The sequence below is a fragment of the Cervus elaphus genome, chromosome 17 (assembly GCF_910594005.1).
Source record: "Cervus elaphus chromosome 17, mCerEla1.1, whole genome shotgun sequence".
Lineage (NCBI taxonomy): Eukaryota > Metazoa > Chordata > Mammalia > Artiodactyla > Cervidae > Cervus > Cervus elaphus.
This window is the reverse complement of record NC_057831.1, coordinates 26919181-26937798: the sequence shown is the minus strand read 5'-3', so window position 1 is coordinate 26937798 and position 18618 is coordinate 26919181. Positions and strand designations below refer to the sequence as shown.

The window sequence follows — 18618 nt, the reverse complement described above, 5'->3', positions numbered from 1 at the left end:
TGCTCCATACTGAGCCACTGGCTGGAGTCCCTGCCTGGAGAAGAAAGGTACTGACATCTTCAAGGAAGTTTGCTGATGGCTCTGGAGGACACAAATAAAACTGCTAATGGGCAGTTTTTCAAAGCAGCATAGTAAAAAGGTGAAAAATGGTATAGGGAAGGTCCTAGAAGGCCTCCTGGAGGAGGGGTTAAGAAATGGATTTGGGCACACTGGAAAAAATAAATAAAAAGGTAAGTAAAAAGGTGTCTGTTAGCGAGGAGGAGAGGACATTCTCTCCAGGGGAAGGGTGTTTATGGAAGTAGGAGCAAGCTGAGGCGTGTGTGTTACAGCAAGTAACCACAGCCTTGCAGTGGTGAAGAGTCTGAGTAGAAATATAAGAAAATAAAGTGATCGTTAGCAGGGCCAGAGACTTTGTGTTCCACTGAGGATATTTTTTTAAAATGTAAATACCTCCATTTGTTTTTTTGTTAAAAAAAGCAGTGCATGGCCTTTGCGTAAATTTAAAACAGAAGTGTTTAAAGTGAAAGCTGTGTCATGATCGTATCCTAAGAGTATGTTACAGTTTGGTTTATTATCTTATCAGACTTTTATATGTTTATTACACAGAGGTTAAGAGCATGGAAACTGTCTCAAGAGAGCCTGCATTTAAAACCTGGCTTTGCCATTATCTGTGGGTTTTTTTTTTTTTAACGTGTTAATTTTTCTGTGCTTCAGTTTTCTCATTTGTTAAATGGGAAATAATAGAATTTACCCTGTAGAGTTGTGAGGATTAATGGTTGGTGCATATAGTACTGCCTAAATCAGTGCTTGGCATATGGTCAGCATTCATGTGTTACTTGTTGTTTTTATGTATTTCAAACAAAACCAGAATCATTGTTCTACAGCTTTGTAACTTAACTTTTTAAAAAATGAATTTCTTTTTTCTACAGGTAAAGAACACAGAGAGACATTACCATCCTAACTATTTTTACAAGTACTTTTCAGCGGTGTTTATTATATTTGCATTGTTGTAGAACATATCTCAAGAACTTCTTTAATCTTGCAGAACTGAAACAGCTCATTAAACAGCTCTCTTTTGCTTGCTCCACTCAGCCCTGATAACCACTGTTCTGCCTAACTTGTGGGCAACAGCATGAGTATTTTAAAAGAAACATTTTCCAGGTGATTCGAGGACCTATTCAGGACTGAGAACCATACTACCCCATATCAGCTCCTAAAACTTGGTAGACATCTCTTGGTGTTAAAGAAAAAGTGGGGTAAAAACTTAACCTTTCTAGTTTCAGTAGGTAGTCTATAGCCAGTGCTTTGATGCAGTGAAACAGGTGGAAAGCAGGGTAGTGAGACAAGCGCTGTCAGAGGAGTGCGGAATGTGCCCTGTTGTTAGGCGTGGGCTGGGGTGGGTGTGGTGTGGACACGTTACGAATGTAGCATTTGTAACAGACTGAAGGGACAGGTTAAAACTTGTGAGGACAAGGTGTAAATGTGTCAGGAACAGATAGACGAGGTCATGCAAGGGAAAGGAAAGTGCGGTCTTCTCCGGGGGAACTCTCACCCTGGTTTAGTTAGGTTGTTGGTATATTTTTCAGAGATAAGGAAGGAAAGGTTGCTGAGGTGAGTCAGAGGTTGATTCTTCATGGTGTGGAGAATAAGTCCCTCAGGGGTTTTGAGTGGTCCTAGTCGGGTAAAGAAATGGGAGAAGAATGAGATTGTGGTCTAAGGAAGGAATACTGTTCAGTCTTCAAGAGTTACTAGGAGGTACAGAATGTACCTGATGCTGTCAGGGGTTTTGAAGACTGTGCCCTTGTTACTTGATGGCCTCAGCAAGTAAGAGGATGGCGGGTGTCTTGAGAGGTATTTATTATGAACACTTTGGTTCCTTCATTTCCTCAAATATTCATATATTTTGAAATACAAGTCTTTAGCTAGGTAAGCTGTTTTGTGAGACAGTTCTTCAGTTTATTTAATGAGAATAATCCTATTAGTCCTCCTATTAAAAAGGTGGGATTTGATGTAGGTCTCACAAACCAAGTACAAAACACTCTGAAATCCTCTGAGGAAAATACAGGGCTATTTATTTGAATGGCTGCTTTTCAGTGAATGTGATGAACTTCAGCATGTTTATTAATAGTTGATGATAGCTACATTGAAATTTTAATTGGGAGAGAAATGGGCATGGTATGGCATTGATCCAATGCACTGTAAGGTTCTTTAGAACACCAGGTAGTCTGAAAAATGTAAAACATGTTCTGCTTTTTTAGGAATAAGTTGATAATCTTGTTGAAAGTTTTTTTTTTCCCCCCTGAAATAGAATCAAGGGGGGTTATTTCTAAATCTTGGCAGTTTTTCCATAGCTATGACTTTTCAGAGTAGATATGAAAAGAAAATAGTTTACCGAGAATACTTAAGGTGTACCAAAACTTAACCGTTGGTCTTTGCATATCATCTTGGGCTTTTTACTTTGCCCAGTATGAAGTGACAATCAAGAAGAAGCATTTTGAAATATGGTTCCTTTAAAAAACTTATATTGATTTTAGTTTGTTCACAGTTTACTAGAGAATCGAATTAAGAGAGATCACCATGAAATAGATGATTAATTGAATTGTAGAGGCAGTAAATGCTAAAGGGTTTAGAAGATGTGTCATTTCTCACTGGGGGACAGGAGGAGTTTTACAGAAAAGGTTGTATTTAAAATCACTTGTTGTTATCTTCTGAACTCTTGAAGGAAAGTATGGTTTGAATGGAGGGGAGGAGGGCATCTGATTATTGAAGCTTAATTGCTTTGAAAGATACGATATGTATGAAACTGGGCATAGGTCAGAGTGGTACCACCTCCCTGCTCCTGTCCCAGTCAGAGCCCCTCTCTTTTCTGTTTAAATACTAAAGAGTTCTAGATTTCTTTTTACAAGAGTTCTGTGATCAGTAGGGGTAAAAAGAAAAACTTGGCACCTACTCTGATATACTCCAGATGGCATGCATTTGCAATTAAAATAAAAAATTCTTTGTTTATTTAAAATTCAAGAAGATTTGATGATTGAATTTTTGGATGTTGTCATGTTGTAAATAACATTACCTTCTGAGTGGAGAAACTTGGAACAGTCAACAAATAATGGTGAATGTGTAGATGTGCCCACTGTAAAAGGTGAGTCACAGAGAACGACAGCGTTAGGAAGGATGTGAGATTGATGTGAAAAGAAAGAATAACATGACTGTCTTTGCTGATGCCTGCCTGACAAGCCTTGTTCACCATAAGGTGACATCCCCCAGGAAGAGGTTAAAGAGGTGAGCTGTGTATTTTGGCCACTGGGGGGATACCCAGTTGTGGAGCAAAGAGTAGGCTGTCCAGTTGGTCACACTGTGAGCAGAAAGTATAAACACATTGCCTTAATGCTGTGTTAATTGGTTTAAATCTACTTTAAGTGACAAAATGCCTTAACTCAGAAAACAACTTGTCTTTTAGATAGAATCTTCCTGCAGCTGGAAAACGGCATTCAACTTAAAATACTGGCTGTAGAAAAGGAACCTAAATATATGTGCACTGGACATCTTAGAGATCATGCCAGTTGTTATGTTCAATATGGCTTTGATTCTTGAAAAGACATGCATGTGGCTTAGAGTCAAATATTCTAATACTGGGTATCTCTTAACCTGGCATTAGTTTTTCCAGTTTTATTGAGAAATAATCGACAGAACATTGAATAAGTTTAAGGTATTGTATAGTCACTAAGTCATGTCCGACTCTTCGTGACCCCATGGACTGTAACCCGCCAGGCTCCTCTGTCCATGGAATTCTTACTAGAGTGGGTTGCCGTATCTTTCTCCCCAACCCAGGGATTGAACCCAGGCCTTCTGCATTGGCAGGCGGATTCTTTTTACTACTGAGCCACTGAGGGAGCCTATTAGGTATACAACATAATAATTAGATAATATATACTTTGTGAAACAGTTACCACCATAAGTTCAGTTATTATTCATCACCTCACAATTTCAGTTTTTTTCCCTTGTGATGAGAACGTTTTAGACAACTTTCAAATATACAATATTGTTAACTACACTCATCATGTTGTACATTATATCCCCAGAATTTGGTTTTCTTTCCACCACTTTAAACTGATTATTTTGGCATTCAATTCCGTATCTCTAAAAAGCATGGTTGTATTTCTCTGTCTTGATCATTTGGTTTTAGGCCTTGTCACTAGCTTTCCTGGAATGAAGGAGAGGGTTTGGCAGTTACACTCCGCACCTGTCATGTGGCTGTCTTCTGATTTGTAAAGTGGTTTTGAGTCACGTAGTCTGCTTGTCCCTTAGTAGTTGTGTGACCTTGGGCAGGTCATTTAGTGTGGCTTAACTTTCTCATCAGTAAAATGGGTACTGTATAAGTAGTGTCTGCTTCATAGGATTGTTAGGACTTCACCTATGTCAAGTAGTTGGAATAGTGACTAGCCCATAGTAGGTGCTACATAAGTGTGATGTATTATTGTTACAGTAGAATTACGTTTCCTTCCTTGTACAGCTCCATTCACTCAGCTTTCTGTGTAGTAAGTGCCCTACATACGAACCCTTGAAAGTTGCAAACTTTCAAAGATGTGAAGGTGTGTTTGCATGTCCAGTTGTGTTTAAATTCACGTGTCTGGTGTACATTGTCACGTGCACCCTCTACGCGAGGCTGTGCTTTTGTCTGCTGTGAAGTACTGTTGCCGTGCAACACGAGGAGGTTACTGATGAAGACCTGGTGGAATCGGAGGCCCAGGGGAAGGACCAAGAGAGACAGGAGGAAGAAGTAACCGAAGAACCAGAGAGATTCACGACAAGGGAAATGGCAAGGGGATTTGCTTTATCTCAGGAAGCGCTGTTAGTTTTTGAGGCATAGGACCCAAACGAAGAAGGGTACGTGAAGGTTGCAGAGTGCCATCCAGTGCTACGGATTATCTGAGAAAAAAAAGAGCTACTGCCTAGACATCGCTGGATTGTGGTTTTAAGAGAGTAGATAGAATTGAAAACATCAGGGAACCAGAACCTGTGCCGTCCACGTCAAGCATGCGTGAAATTGCGGCTTCCCTGTGTGCTGTTGGGGACGATCCTGCAGCTCTGCCGCCTCCCACCGCCTCTCCCTCCTCCAGTCCGTGACTCTGGCGGCCCGTTTACTCGGGGCCCTGTATGTCAGCTGTTGTACTGTACTACTGTACTTTAAGATACTGTGCTGTAAGATTAAAAGTGATTTTTTATTTTTTGTGTTTGTTTTTTATGTATTATTTGTGTGAAAAGTATTATAATCCTATTACAGTACAGTACTGTATAGCCGATTGTGTTAGTGGGGTACTTAGGACTATTGGACTTACAAACATGCTCTTGGAATGGAACTTGTTTGTAAATAGGGGACTTGCTGTAATCTGTACACGTTTTGTAGATAATCTTTATCAAGCTGAGGAAATTCTCTTCCAGTTTACTGAGAGTTTTTATTATAAGTGGTTGTTGATTTTTGTTTCCAACTATATTGTGGATTTTTGTTTCATCTTTGCACTTAACGTTACTTTCTCCTTTATGTACATAATTTTGAAGCTCTGTTGATACATACAATTTAAACTGTTATATCATCTCAGTTATTTGGCCTTTTAAAAAAATCATCATGTAATTTTCCTCTTTATCCTTAGTAGTTTTCTGTTTTTGTCATTACTGGTCCTGAGGCTCTGTATTTTTTTTTTTTTTTTAAATCTTTTCTGTGTTCAAATGGGATAGTTTCTTTTGGTCTTCCAAGTTGACTGAATTTTTCTTCTGTCATCTGCTACTGGATGCTGCTGCTGTGCTTAATCAGTCGGATCTGATTCTTTCTTTGTAACCCCTTGGGCTGTAGCCCGCCAGGCTCCTCTATCCATGGAATTCTTCAGGCAAGAATACTGGAGTGGGTAGCCTTTCCCTGCTCCAGGGTATCTTCCCAACTCGGAACCCAGGTCTCCCGCATTGCAGGCAGATTCTTCATCAGCTGAGCCACCAGGGAAGCCTGTGCTACTGAATATATCCAGTTAATTTTTTATTTTGGCTATTGTATTTTTCGGTTTTAAAATTTCCATTTGGTGTTTCTGTATATCTTCCCGAATATTTTCTTTTTTTTCCATTGATATAAGAGTGTTTTTTGGTTGATTGTTGGAACGTTTTAATAATAGCTGCTTTAAATTCTGTCAGTTAATGCCAACATTGGTGTCAGCTTAGCACTGGTGTCTGTTGACTCACTTCCCTTATAAATTGAGATTGTCTTGGTTCTTTATATGCTGGATAATTTTAGATTGTATCCTGTGGAAAGTTTTGCATATTATGAAATCTTAAGTCTTGTTTAAATCTTGTGGAGAATGTTGATATTTTAAGTTTTAGCTTCCCTGGTGGCTCAGACGGTAAAGCGTCTGTCTCCAGTGCTGGAGGCCTGGGTTCGATCCCTGGGTCTGGAAGATCCTGGGTCTGGAAGATCCCCTGGAGAAGGAAATGGCAACCCACTCCAGTATTCTTGCCTGGAAAATTCCATGGACAGAGGAGCCTGGTAGGCTGCAGTCCATGGGGCCACAAAGAGTTGGACACGACTGAGCGACTACTTACTTACTTACTTAACTAACCTGGTTAGATTCAGCCTCCAAGTCCTAATCTGCCTCTGTGGTTCCAGTGTCAGTTCAGTTTTCACAGCCTTTGCAGCGCCATTCACGTCTGTCCTGAGACCTGAGCGACGGTCTCTGTTAGTGCTCTTCTCACACACATCAGTAGTTTGCATTACGAACAACTTGATGGGGTCACTTTAGGGAGCGCCTTCCTTGGGAATTCTCGGTTTTGGTCCTCTGGCCGGAAAAGTGGGGTTTTAGGTACCTCCCTTTGCTGTATGTCACGACTGTGCCTTTGTCTGGGCCAAATGACAAGGAGGTCACAGACAGAAGAAAGTAAAGGGGTTTGGCCCCATCCTGTCCGGACTGCAGCTTTACTGATTAGAGAAGAGATATCTCCTGCTCAGCGCTTTGGCTCCTACACGCTCATGTTGTGGGTTGCCTCAGGATCACTTGGGGTTTGGGGTGTGAGAGGACAGGGATGAGAAGAGAAGGTGGACTGTACTCTGAGCACTCGGGCTCCCTTTTCTGTTCCTTGAGCCAGAACTGGAGGGCTTCTGGACCACTCCGTGTGCCCTGGTGCTCACCTCCGTGTTGCTCCTGGTGCTTTTGGTGGGGGAGGATGGTAAACTCGTCGCCAGCTCAGTGGTTCTTCAGATGGCCGTGCCGTACGTTCTGATTGGGCTCCGGAGCTCCACGAAGCCCGTGAGTCTGACTTCTGTCTCCTTTGCAGTGTGGCCACTGGCTTCTCTGCTCAGAGCTTTTCTGTGGCCATGCCGCCTGGCTAGCAGGATCTTAGTTCCCTGGCCAGGAATGGAACCTGCCCCATGGCGGTGAAAGCGCTGAGTCCTAACCCCTGGACCACCAGGGAGTTCCCAAGCTCGGTGTTTTTTAAATTAAAAAAACCCAAACCTGCCTTCCTATTTGCTTTTGTGTCTGCACGGCCTATAACCCTGCCAAAGGTTAGTCACAGGTTGTGCTCACACCCCTTGAACTGGCAGGCTGTTTGTTGTTCTCAGTGTTCTTTGCTGTTTTGGCTGGAAAGTCTGTGCAAACTCGAGGTTGTTCCCACGCTTGGATCCCCTTCCGTGATGCGCAGGTTCCCTGAACAGTGATGCTGGGCTGTGCCTGGTCGCTCAGTTGTTTCTGACTCTTTGCGACCCCAGGGACTGTAGCCCGTCAGGCTCCTCCTGGGATTCTCCAGGCAAGAATACTGGAGTGGGTTGCCATGCCCTCCTCCAGGGAATCTTCCCAACCCAGGGTCAAACCCAGGTCTCCTGCATTGTGGGCGGATTCCTTACCGACTGAGCCATGAGGGAAGCCGGAAGGGTGATGCTCATTAGCTACAAAGCCCACAGTCATTGCTAGCTGCCTAATGGCCATAAGTTTTCATCAGCTAAGAATTCAGGGCAGGGTTGATGCACACATTGAAGGTATATAGGTGTACCATCTTTTCAAATTCCAAATTTAAATTGCTTTTAAAAATAATAAAATGGATAATAATTAATATCGAGCACTTGTTATTGACCACACATTTTTACACAGTTTTCCCTACATTACAGTTGAGGAAAGTGGGACTTAAGAGATATTAAGGTTTTTTCCCTGTATGTTGTAGAGCTTATAAGTGATCAAGCCAGGGTACAGGGCTGACCTCAAAAGCCCATGATTTTTGCCATTGCCTGAAACTTAGTTTAGAAAAGCATGTGAGTTTTAAGTTGTTCCTACTTACAAGCCCTTTATGAAGTATGTATTATCCTTAGTAATAAGTAGGCGGTGAATTTTTGGTAACATTTTAAATGCTTCTCTTACCTCTCCTCTCTGATGTTCTTTCCCCCTCCCTTTCTTGATTTAAATTGGTATGTAAACTTCTGTGTTCTCTAAATTGAATCAGTTGGGACAGAGATGTTACTTTATTTAAGGAAATATGCGTCAGCTTCTGTGAGGGTAAAAAAAGATGCTGGGTGAGGCAAAAGTATTTTGTTCACATAACCTATTTAGAAAAGCTTTATAAATAGGTTGTATCAGGTTGACAATTATATAAAGGAAGATCTTATTTTGTAATTTTGATATGCATAAATTTAGTTAACCTCAGATTAGTTAAAACCAGTCTCCCAGCCACATGGGTAATGACACGAAGTACATGAGACTTTACTGCTAGCTATTCATTCCTCAGATGACCTCGGAAATCACAGCCCTGCATCTTGATTAGTGAGCGACCAGCCCCTCTACTTTTTTCAAAGCCTGTCAGTGATTGGTCCCTGGGCGTCTGTTGCTTGGTTCTCTTGTAGACAGCAGAGCCTGTAGCTGCCTAGCTTTCTTGTTCTCCAGTGATAAACTTATATGACGCTTTACAAAAGCGATTCATTGAAAGAAGGGATTGGCTAAGAAGAAAATGCAGCAAAGAAATGCTTAGGTGTTAGTGGTGGATGTGAAACCTAAGTGGAACATAAATGGAATTGTAGAAGAAATAGCTGACTGTGGGGATGTTGACATTGCCCACCATTCTAGAGACTCTAGACAAGCAGTCAGAGGAACTCAGAAACAGGCTGGTTGTTACAAATGAGGAAAATGGTTGTGATGAAAAGAATCACTAGTGTCTTAGGGGCAGGGACATCAACAAGAGCTTTACGTTAAAGGAACTCTCAGAGGTATTTAAAGTGCAAAGGATAAAGTGTGGAAACGGTTGCAAACCTAGAAAGTGTACCAAGCACGAGAAAGATGCTCACTCCATCTGCTGAGTTACTCAGTGAGAAGGTGGCACACAGGTTCAGATTAGTCCTGATCAGGCTTTTTTCCCCAACATTTTAACTTATTTATTTTTGATTGAAAGATAATGCTTTACAGTATCGTGTTGGTTTCTGCTGTACATCTGATAAGTTTTTGAATAAAAAAGTAAAATACTCTAATTTTCAACATATCTAATGTTTTAAATTACAATATACTAAACAAGTTTTCCAGTTTCCTATATATTTATAACCTAGAGTAAGAGAGTTTTTAATGTGTTGGCAAAAAGTTTTAAAGGTCATGGAACAATTTAAATTTTTGCTGTTGATTTTGAAGACTGCTTTTTATGGTTACAGATTGTACAGTGGTTTTTAATGGTTCTACACTACTATGCATAGCAAGGATTGCCTGTATTAAAAGCCGGTATTTTGGAGTTCTTCAGAACCATTCTGTGTACTAACGGAGTTTTAATTTTGGATTTGTTGATGGAGATCAGGGATGCATAACCAAGTTATCATCAGGTTGTTCCTTTGTTTAAAATCCTTTAATGGCTTTTGTTATCATTAGGACTCTTCGACATGATCTGACCCCTGCCTCTATCTTTAGTTCTTGTATTCTACCTCTTCTCATAGCACTGTGTATTTTACTTTTTAGCCCTTAGGACTTAAGAAAGTGAAAGTGTTAGTTGCTCAGTTGTGTCTGACTCTCTGTGACGCCATGGACTGTAGCTCACCAGGCTCGTCTGTCCATGGAATTGTCCAGACAAGAATACTGGAGTGGGTTGCCATTTCCTCCAGGAGATCTTCTGGACCCAAGGATCAAACCTGGGTTTCCTGTGTTGCAGACAGATTCTTTACCATCTGCGCCACCACGGAAGCCCATAGGCTTCCTTAGGATTAAACTATGTATTTAATTGTGTAATTAGCCATGTAATATTTGTCTCAAATGGACCTATATTGTTTACTACCGAGTGCCCAGCACCTATGTACATATAAACATATGCATACACATCCATTCATTCATATCAGTATACAGTGCATGTTATACCCACAGGGCACTCTGTACATTATATATATAGATATATGCATAGATATATTTTTTCCTGTGGAGGAGAATGGTTACTTTCCCAAGATTCTCAAAGGATTCAGTGGTCTGAAAAAGTGAAGTATTGCACTATAGGAATTGATACAGTGAAATGAATACTCAGCCTAGATGGTATCATTAAACATTAAAGATGTTCACTTTCTAGTTTCAAACTGCATTTGAATATTTGGACATATAAGATATTATATATAGCCCTGAACAAGCATTTAAAATGACTGCATTGTCTGTAGAACATAAAATTCATTTTGAAAATGGTTATCTGTGTTGGGATATACTAACATAGTAGTGATATATGAACTGGGAATCAAACTACTATATCATGAAGGAATCTGCAAATTTTTCCTTATTTTTTTTTTCCTCCTAGTGTATGATTGCTCCATTGGTTCAGGGTTCTTTTCAAATACTTCAAAATAATTTGATAACATAAAATTGAAATATAACTATGACTGAAATGTTTCCAATTAAGGAAAGTGACGCTGATTTTCATGTTTGTTCTTTTTAGGAATGTTTTAAAGGAAGTTGGGCAACTCACAAGTTACTGCATAAGAAAGCAAGTAAGTAAAGTTAAACATCTCTATATTATTTTTCTTAGAAGTGACTTCTTGCAGAAGACAAGAATTCTTCCAGCTCTCTTAAGTGTGTATTTGAGTGTTCTGGCAATATAATCCCAGAAGCTAGAATTAGGACAATTTTGTGCTTTGTGGTATTCAATCCTGTAAGTAAAATATGACTGAGTAATACCTTTGTTAATCTTGTATTGCATATGTACCGTGAAAACACAAGATGATTGCTATGATGGTTGGATTGGCTTGAGCAGCACCAGAGAGTGTCCTGACCTTGGCGTCTGGTGCCCTCCCTCTCCTGTACTTGAAGCATTTGCATGTTGCAGGCAGGGGCAAGGGAGCTCCATTTAATCAGATTGCTTTTGTTTTTGTCTAGTGTCAGTTTCAATTGCTTTGTCTAACTCAGAATTGTATCACTTTGTTCTTTTGGTGTTTTAATGTTATTACTTGTAGCCTGATGTTTAATTTTCTTTTTTGAAGTTCCTCTGTGAAACACCACAAAGTGAAACTGTTGGCTGCTTTTTTAGCTATTGCTGTCCTGCTTTGGCTACTGGTCCTATAAATTTAAGCCTTTAGGGTGGCTAGCTCAAGACAACTCATCACAATTACTTGGGAAATTGACAGGGACTTTTTGTTCTTATAGCATTGCCATCCTGATGGATGAAGGACTGGCAGACAGTATATGGTTCTTGGTATAAGGTTTCTTTTTCAGCTTAACTGATTTTGGTATTTTTAGTTCATCTACTTTGTATTTTTAAGGAATTTGCTGATTTAGTAAAGTTTGGTGGATTGTTTTATATTTATATACCTTCCAAATCTTATTGAAATCAATTTAACCACCATTTGAAGGAAAAGGAAATAAAAATTTAAAAGACATTCTGTGGTTATGTAAAGTGAAGTCTGTGTTTAGTGGAAGTGCTAAGGCTATTGTGGGAGGAAATATGGTTAGAGATAAGGAAAAGTGATTGTGAGTAAATGAGTTTAAAAAAACATAAATGACAGGATTTGTTACCTCAAATTAAAGGATAGAAATAGGTTTAAATATGCCACTTTATTTTATTTTATTTTATTTTTTTGCCAGTTTATTTTATTTACTCATACTTTAAATACTGTGCATCAGATGTGTTAGGTAATTTTAGAGCTCTTTGAGCCAATTATTAACATTTTATTACCCAGGAACTTCTGGCGGAAGGCATGGCAACCCACTCCAGTATTCTTGCCTTGAGAATCCCATGGACAGAGAAGCCTGGTGGGCTGTGGTCCATGGGGTCACAAAGAGTCAGACGTGAGTGAGCAACTTAGCATGCACGCAGACACCCAGGAACTTAAAGCATAGGGAACTGAAGGATTGAGGTGAAAGAGTATGCTACTAAAAGAACTTGATTTGAGTCTCTTCCCCAAGTGTTTGCCAGCTCATTGAATTGTGCCTGTTTCTTCAGTGTTGGGTTTCTGAAGGTAGAACTATTTCATTATGACTTATACTGCAAGACAGCTAAACAGCTGGTATTCCCTAGTAGTTTTTACTGTATTGGACTGAAACTACTTGTGTTTTACGCATATCTCTGGAGTTTAGTATGATGCCATGTTGCAGATTGTGCCCTCTTGGATCTGATGGACGTAGGTTCACTGGGTGAGCCTAATATTCTTGATCCCTTTGGGTGGTGTTGGGTAGAGTCAGCCCTCAGGTCCTGTGTTTTTCACGCCCTAATAACCATAGTGGGTGACAGTCTTCTAAGATGATCTCCAGAAAGGGAAAGATGATCTCCAGAGCTAAGATGAGTAATGAGAAAGGGAATAGGGGAAAAAAGAAATAAGAGATAGGGTTGGGCTGGGAAGCAACCAGGGTGTCTTAAAAGATAGCCCTGGTGGCTCAGAGGTTAAAGTGTCTGCCTGCAATGCGGGAGACCTGGGTTCGATCCCTGGGTCGGGAAGATCCCCTGGAGAAAGAAATGGCAACCCACTCCAGTACTCTTGCCTGGAGAATCCCGTGGACAGAGGAGCCTGGTAGTCTATACGGGGTCTCAAAGAGTTGGACACAACTGAGCGACTTCACTTTCACTTAATCCGAGAAGTGATAGTGAGACAACATAACAAATAGTTCTGTGTACTGATCTCTAATTGAAGATAACTGATTTCGTATTTATGTTCATGTGGGATATTGGTCTGTAATTTGCTTTTATATCTTTGACTGGATCTGGCATTAGAGTAATTCTGGACTCATAAAATGGGAAATGTCTCCTCCCCTTCTTTTTTCTGGAAGAGGTTGTGTAGTAGTGGTATTATTTCTTCTGAAAATGTTTGCTAGAGTTTGCTAATGAAATAACTTGGACTTGGAGGAATTTTCTTGGTTGCAGAAGTTAATGAGGCCTCAGGAAACTTCCAAGTGTGAGTTAAAGAGAAACATTTATTTTTCATGTGTCCTAGGGAAGAAGACCACTTGGCTGTAACATCTTGAAAACCCTGCAATGCTGATGCTTGGGTGCATTTTTCCTATGCATACCTACTGCCAGAGTTTACGTAGTATTAGCATTTGCCTTTAGTCTGATCTGTGTAAGTTGTAGCGCTTCACATCTCAATACTGTATTAGTCTACACTTTTACACTTAACACTAACACACTCAGTTTCTTTGTCGCCGTGTCGACGCGTTTGACAAGTGTCTTTTGAATAGCCAAAAATATGATATAAAAACTCACTTTAAAAAAGAGAACCTCTATGGGAATTCTCTGATGGTCCAGCTGGACACAGTGCTTTCGCTGCTGTGGCTGGGGTTCAGTCCCTGGCTGGAGAACCAAGATCCCCACAGGCCACGTGGCGCAGCCAGAACAAACCAGCCACCTCTAACTAATACTTTTTCTTCTCCTCTTCTGCCCTCCCAAGCTAGTGTGCTTGAGTTTTGGATTGTACAGGGAAGAGGTAATATTTCAGAACTGGTTGCACCAAGCTTTGTGAGCACGGATTACTAAGTCTCACCTCCAAACTACCGAAATCATGGGTTCATTGTGAGGGTTAAATGGGCAGTAATTAGTAAGCGCTCTACAGTCGTTTATTGGGAGAACTGAGTCAGGATTGTGGTCAGAAAATTCTGCCCCAGGCAGAGCTTAGATACGGGCAGCTTTTTGTGGAAGCTGACTGGAGGAGGCCACGTGTTTTAGAGAAAGAAGAATGTGATGTGTAATACTTGAGATCTGACCTTGTACGTATTGGGTGCTCTCTGACACTACCTGCCAGCTTACCTGGCCCTGTTGCATGGTGATGTTCGAAAGACAGCTTACAGTGTTTGTTTCTGCTGTCCTATGCTTTCACAGTCTTTGTGAAAAGAGCAGTTAGTGTGCAATCTTGTTACCAACCCCCAGTCCAATTCCTGTTTATTGGATTTCTGTTATGTGTCTAGGACTTAGGGGCTTAGATCAAATTGATCCTTAAATAGTTTAAGTAAAATTTATTTTGGAAGAGTGACTTTCCCTAAGTAAATTATACCTAGAGATTAGAAAAGAACTTGCCATATTTTATTCTTGTGTAGCTAGCTTTTGGGTTATAATGCTTGTTTGAGGTCTGCTTTGAATTCTCTTGAAAATTGATTGTGGACAGTTCAGAATTCAGATCAGTAGGGAGCTTTGAAAGGTTTTTACAGCCATCCTTTTCCCTGCACTCTCCCTTGGAGTATGTTAAAGCAAAAAGCCTGCATCTTGATTGCTGTTCTGTGCTATGTTTCTGGTGAAAATTATTCTTGAGTTTCATAATTCAGACAGAAGCACTTGGTGCTATTACAGCTAAAGCAGGTTATCAGTTGGTCTGTGTTTTAAACTATTTTCTGTAATGTTTGGGGGCTTCCCTGGTGGCTCAGACGGTAAAGTGTCTGTCCGCAATGCAGGAGACTTGGGTTCGATCCCTGGGTCAGGAAGACCCTCTGGAGAATGAAATGGCAACCCACTCTAGTACCCTTGCCTGGAAAATTCCATGGTTAGAGCCTGGGTGGGCTACAGTCCTTGGGGTCGCAAAGAGTCGGATGCCACTGAACGACTTCACTTTCACTTCACTATAATGTTTGACCCCAGTGGCAATGAACAGAGTCCATTTTTGTCCTGGAATGAAAAACAGCTTTCCTATTGACGTTAGCATTCACAGAGGCTTTCTTGAACTTCATAGGGGAGAAAAATACCTAAAATTTGGTAGCGTAGTAGAGTTTTTCTTTCTCTTTTCTTACTCTTTTCTATTCTTTTACTTCATAAGTACTATTATAATTATATTTTCTTCCAAAATAGTGTGAATGGATTGGTTGTATTTTTGCATTCTTGTCAATTGCACATCAAGGGTCTTTCACTCCCAAGTTGACCACGTGCTTTGTGGAGAGAATACTGTACTAGAAAGCACCATTTCCACATTTCTCTGCCCATGTGAACCAAACTTACCCTGTTCCCTCATCTGTAAAATGAGACAGTGAGACTGAATTATCTTTCTCTGTTGTTGATAACTTTAGTCACCATGCTGTACATTATATCCCCAGGACTTATTTATCACATGACTGGATTTTTGTACCTTTTGACCACCTTTACTCATTTCACCATTCCTCTTTAGCTTAAAGTGATATCTATTCTCCCATTTTGTATTTTAAATAGATCACTTAAAGGGGAGTTTTTTCTCTAAAATCATTTGAAGCCTGACTTTTAAAACCTGTGATAGTGTAACAGTAATCAGGAAAAGATTGGTATGCATTGAGAAGTGTATAGGCTGTTACTTGGTGTGGGAGGGGTTTGAATTCCTGCTATTTAAAGTCTCATGTTAGTAGTTCTATTTTAGTTTGTAGATAGAGCAATGTGCTCAGATACCACTGAGGGTATGTTCTGTGTGAAAAAGATTTAAGGTGCATTTCACATAATGCAGCATTATATATTATTAACTAACCTGGTAGTGGGGTCTTTGGTTCTTATGTTTCTAATGAATTTTCAGTTACTTTTGATTGATTATTCCCTCCCCCTATCTTTGCCTTTTCCTACTCCCTTCTGTTACCTCCTTCCTGAAAAAAAGCAAATGATACTCATAAAATTTTCAAAGCAACTTAAAATGTTTACTTGACAGTCTGTCATCAGCTAAGTGAGAAGTTTCTTTTTTAAACTTTAAATTTGCTTGGGAATTATTTAGAATCTGTTCTTTTAGTAAAAACGTGGAACCCATTCATAATGTCTGCCCTCAGCTGGGAAGTTTTGCCTAGGCTCATATCTTATATTTCAAAAAACAGGCTTCCTATAAATTGACATTGTAGAGAGAATGCATTTAGCATTTATTTGAGAAAAGGAGTTTGACCATGTGCTATTCCTATTCAGCATTGTGTAAAAACTGACAATATGTTTAGTTGGGGCTTTTTCTCCCAAGACACTTAGATCTTTCAGGAGTCAGAGGGTTGTGGATAGAGCAAGAACATAGTATTTTGGGGATTCAGGTTAAGGTGGAAGCTTGCTTGATTTTGTGCCTGGGCTCTTTGACTTGGCTTTCAAGTATGTGATTGTTAAAAGTCTGCTGCTGCTTAGTAGCTTGAGCACTGAGGCATTTCTTTCTGTCATTCATCCATCCATATCCTAGAAGATGAAAAGGCCAAGCGAGAAGTGTCTTCCTGGACTGTAGAAGGGGATATCAACACTGATCCATGGGCAGGTTATCGATATACTGGAAAACTCAGACCCCATTATCCACTGGTGAGTAAATAAGGTAATAAAAATTTAATATTTTTTTTAAACCAGTCTTCATGATTTTCAGTTTCCTAAAAATGGTTCTTATGATTTGTATTCCGATTATGAATCATGTGATCAGGATTAAGGTTACATTCTAACTTTTTAGCTTTTATGGTATGTTGTTTACAAGTTAGTAGGAATAATTGCCAGTCATGGATGAAGCAGAAGAAATTTTAGATTAAGGATCAAGACTACTTTAATTTTTAAAAAAGAATGAGGTAGAATAGATATTTTTAGGCCAGCATAATGGGAGTATATATTACTACTTTTCTAAAATTTTTTACTGTGATATATTTCTACTTTAATTTAGATAAGACTTCTCTGCCACTCTTGCTCCTTCCTATGTTCTTGGCAGACTGACTTCAGAATCTTACCCTCGGAATTGAATGAAGTTGGAATTTGTCATTCTCAAATATTTAAATTCTTTTTACTGTTGTCTTTTTATTAAAGAAGTACATCTTTAATTTTTAAAATTTGGAAAAATATAAGAAAGTCGCTTTAATTATAGTTTCCAGAGATAATGACCAGGAACATAATGGTGTACATTTAGTTCGAGACATCATTTCATTATCATTCTCGTTCACCAGTTTGTTTGGAGCAACACAGGCGCCTTCCTTGTCTGCGTGTAATCTCAGGTCTTCAGTGCCCTCCGTCACTCTCTCTATTACTTACGTATTCTGGGAAAGGGCATGACAATAGCACCAGGAAAGTGAAGCTCAATCTTCACGAAACAGATATGTTGTGATATTTAAGATGTCATGTAAAGCTTTTTTTTTTTTTTTTTTTTCATTTAAATGAGATGAATGAACTTTTTTATTTGGTATTTATTCCCCCACTTTTATTTGCATTGTTAGTAGATTTTAATAATGAAAGTTACTTTCACATTTGAATCGGATCCAGCTAACCTCTTTGTTGTTTTTAGATGCCAACAAGGCCAGTGCCAAGTTATATTCAAAGACCAGATTATGCTGATCACCCTTTAGGTAAATTCTGCTATGCTGTTTCTTCACATTTTCAGTTTATGCGCTTGATGACTACTACGAAGGAAAAGAGTACCTTTTTAGTAGAAAATTTTCATTGCTGCATTTCTGTTATTTTTTTTTCCAAGATAAACTAGAATATTTGAATTAAAAATTCTTTCCTCACTCTAGAAATCTAATCAATTCTGAAGACATTGTTTATATAGCTGTTAAAGGCTACATCCAACATAATACTGTATTTTGTGTTGTTATATCAAATTCTAGCTTTTAAAAAAAGTTATTTTAACATGTTCTCCTGCCTTAATTACATAATACCTGTTTAGATAAAAACAGATGGTTCAGGCCCTGAGTGCATGCCTAACTGAAGACTGTTCTGTAGCAGTAATAGAAATAGTAGTAATGGGAAGACAATAAGAGTAATGGTGACGCTGATGATTCTGTAATTGATACTTATTTTTTCATAACTGTGTGTCAAGCATTGTGTCAACTTCTTTACGTGTATTACTCCATTTTATACTTTCAGCACTCCCGAGGTGGGTTCTGTTGTCTATAGTGAGACACAGAGAAGATAGGTAATTTGCAGCATGGTGGTGGTTTAGTTGAGAAGTCATGTCCATCTCTTGCAACCCCATGGACTGTAGCCTACCAGGCTCCTCTCTCCATGGAACTTCTCCAGGCGAGAATACTGGAGTGGGTTGCCATTTCCTACTCCAGGGGATCTTCCCTCCCCAGGGATTGAACCCCAGTCTCTTGCATTGTAGGCAGATTCTTAACACTGAGTTGCCAGGGATGCCCAATTTACAGCATAGGTTCTGTGAAATTGCTGAGTTTGCATGTCAAAAATGGTTGAATATCAGCCTTTTCATGTGGTTTAATCTACTAAAGTAAGCTACTGTTGCTTTTCTTCTCTAAGGAAAAAAGGAACTGTATTAAGTTCTTTTGA

At 39.6% G+C, this 18618-nt stretch overlaps 1 protein-coding gene across 1 annotated transcript in view; it reads left to right on the top strand.

Annotated features, from left to right (window-relative positions):
* The window catches only part of METAP1 (methionyl aminopeptidase 1), a 51092-nt gene that overhangs the window by 9274 nt on the left and 23200 nt on the right, over window positions 1-18618 (top strand). Inside the window, exons 2-4 of the mRNA XM_043871357.1 lie at window positions 10909-10960; window positions 16547-16659; window positions 17618-17678. Coding sequence (XP_043727292.1) covers window positions 10909-10960; window positions 16547-16659; window positions 17618-17678 — 226 coding nt within the window. The remainder of the gene's footprint in view (window positions 1-10908; window positions 10961-16546; window positions 16660-17617; window positions 17679-18618) is intronic.